The sequence below is a fragment of the Carassius carassius genome, chromosome 25 (assembly GCF_963082965.1).
Source record: "Carassius carassius chromosome 25, fCarCar2.1, whole genome shotgun sequence".
NCBI classification, from domain to species: Eukaryota; Metazoa; Chordata; class Actinopteri; order Cypriniformes; family Cyprinidae; genus Carassius; species Carassius carassius.
The window spans coordinates 1,955,596-1,958,051 of record NC_081779.1 but is presented as its reverse complement, the minus strand read 5'-3'; the positions used below and the strand labels follow the sequence as shown (position 1 = coordinate 1,958,051).

The 2,456-nt window shown below is 35.9% G+C and overlaps 1 protein-coding gene across 2 annotated transcripts in view; it reads right to left on the bottom strand.

Moving 5' to 3' along the window:
* Positions 1-2,235, bottom strand: part of LOC132103878 (RNA-binding motif, single-stranded-interacting protein 3-like) — a 43,334-nt gene extending 41,099 nt beyond the window's left edge. For both annotated transcript variants that reach the window (XM_059508944.1, XM_059508943.1), the window contains exon 1: positions 2,144-2,235. In XM_059508944.1, the coding sequence (XP_059364927.1) occupies positions 2,144-2,218 (75 nt within the window). In that variant the 5' untranslated portion in view covers positions 2,219-2,235. The remainder of the gene's footprint in view (positions 1-2,143) is intronic.
* Between the last annotated feature and the right edge of the window lie 221 nt (positions 2,236-2,456).

Genomic DNA, 2,456 nt, shown 5'->3' with positions numbered 1-2,456 from the left:
GTGTGTGTGTGTGTGTGTGTGTGTGTGAGAGAGAGAGAGAGAGAGAGAGAGAGAGAGTGAGAGAGAGAGAGAGAACAGGCTGTCAGAGATCACTGACCAAACTCTGATGTCACAGTTTTATTGTGTGATTTGAGTTTGGACTCAGAGGGGAATCATGGGAAATCACAGCTAATGTTCGCAGTGCTGCGGCCCTCTATTGATCAGATATTAAAGGTCAGTGTTCAGTGTCACAGTGTGTGTGTTTGACTGAATGTTCAGAGACGCTGGATGAATTCATAACAATCTTAAACACAAACAGAATAAAGAAGAAGAATCTGCACATGATACCAGGGTATTACCTTACTATATTAATATGCCAGTCATCGTTTAGTATGAGGATGATATTTTTGTGAAAGGTCATGTGACTATCCCTTGTTCAGTTGACAATCGTCATCTTGTAACATCTGCTGTGTGTTTACAGGCCGTGTTTAACAGCACACAGATGTGCAGTATTTCATATGTGCTTCATTAAAACCTCTTCAGAAACATGAGCAAACACACACACACACACACACACACACAGTGATATTCAGAGCATGAAGATGCATGCAAAGTATGTGTGTGTGTGTGTGTCTACTGAACCATAATTTGGGGACAAATGCATACCCTAAAATGAGAAAATGAGGGTAAACCTGATAAAAAGTCCATTTAGGGACGTCCTCATTTGTAAAAAACAGTATTAATTTTAAATAAATAATTTCACATATTTTAGAAAACCATCTTTTTGGGGACATCTTCAAATGTAAATATAGTTCAAAAATAAAATAAAAAAATATATGCCCTATATATGCCCTAATTTGTAAAAACAGCAAAAAATAAAAATGAAATAAAAATTATATATATATATATATATATATATATATATATATATATATATATATATATATATATATATATATATATAATTTTCTGTATGTCTTGTAAAAAGAGTATAAAAGGAAGATATATATTTACAAATTAATTCATATATTTTATAGAACCTTTTCTGGGCATCTTTACAAAACAACATGAAAGACTAAATATTCAAAGATAAATTGATATTTATAAAACCTTTGGAGACTATCCTCATTTACAAAAATAATACAAAAATACAGATTTACAGTAAGTACAGATTTTTTTAAATTGTAAAAAAAAATGCTAAAAGTTTTGTTATGGTTTATAGTGTTTGTAACTAGCGGTGTATAAAGGCGGTGCTCTGTCCACATTTATAGCCCTTAGTGATCATGTATGTGATGCTCTTCTGATCCTCACACTGTGTCTCACTGTGAGGTGTGTGTGTGTGTGTGTGTGTGTGCGAGAGAGAGAGAACATATGCCAGCAGCACAGATGTACGTATAAGACGGTGAATCACACTGATGATTGCTCTCTCTCTTTACAGCTGAAACTGAATTCATTTCAGAATTGAATTTCGAAACGTTGACACTGTTATTGAAGTAAAGTGAATCAACATAACTAAATAAAGTTGAATAATGGCACTACCGCCTTCTATAAAGGTGCTTTATTGTAAATTATTGTAAAGTCACTATTGATTAACTTTGCAACATTGACACTTATCGAACTAAATTGAATAAGCATTGATTTTTTTTTTCTTTTAGTCTCGTTTAAAGCTGCTTTATAGTTGATTTTGAATATGTTTAATTGTTGAAAAATTTTGCAATATTGACACCGTCACCAAACCGAATTAAATTAACATCAAACTGAGCTGAATTACAGCACCATTGTGTTTTGTAGAGTTGATTTAGGGACTAAATTTCTTTCACAACTGAACGTTGACAGTTTGAGTAAATGTTGAACTAAACTGAACGGAATGAGACTATTCTCTTCTATTGAGCAACTTTAAAACTCTTGTTTTATAATTGATGAATTTTGCAACAGTAACACACTGAACTGAATCAGTATTGAACTAAACTGGGCTGAATAACAACTCTATTGTCTTCTGTAGAGCTGCTTTACATCTGACCACTGCTGTTTTCCTCTTTTGTATCTGTATTGTATAAAAGCGCTATAGAAATACTATAAATGTGACTTGACAACTGTCATCTCGTCCTAATGGTGCCAAGTGAGTTAATGCATCACTGTCAGAGAGAGTTGAGCGTCTCGTTACCTTGCAGTGAGCGCAGGGGGGATAGTAGCAGGTGTAGTGTGGGAACATCTGGAGCTGCTCCAGCATCTTTCCCATCAAGCTGCAGTCTGGAGTCCGGAGCGGAGCGCTGGATGAGTCTCTGTGTGATGGGGATGAAGATGAGGATCTCCTTCTCCACTGAGATACTCCAGCACGATAATCCAGCACAGATGCCGAGCAGAGCGAGAGAGAGAGCATGTGCTTCGTCTGTTAGAGGAGGAGAGAAGGAGAGCGTCTGTGATCCAATAACAGCATCCCACAGAGGAGAGAGAGAGAGAGAGAGAGAGAGAGAGAG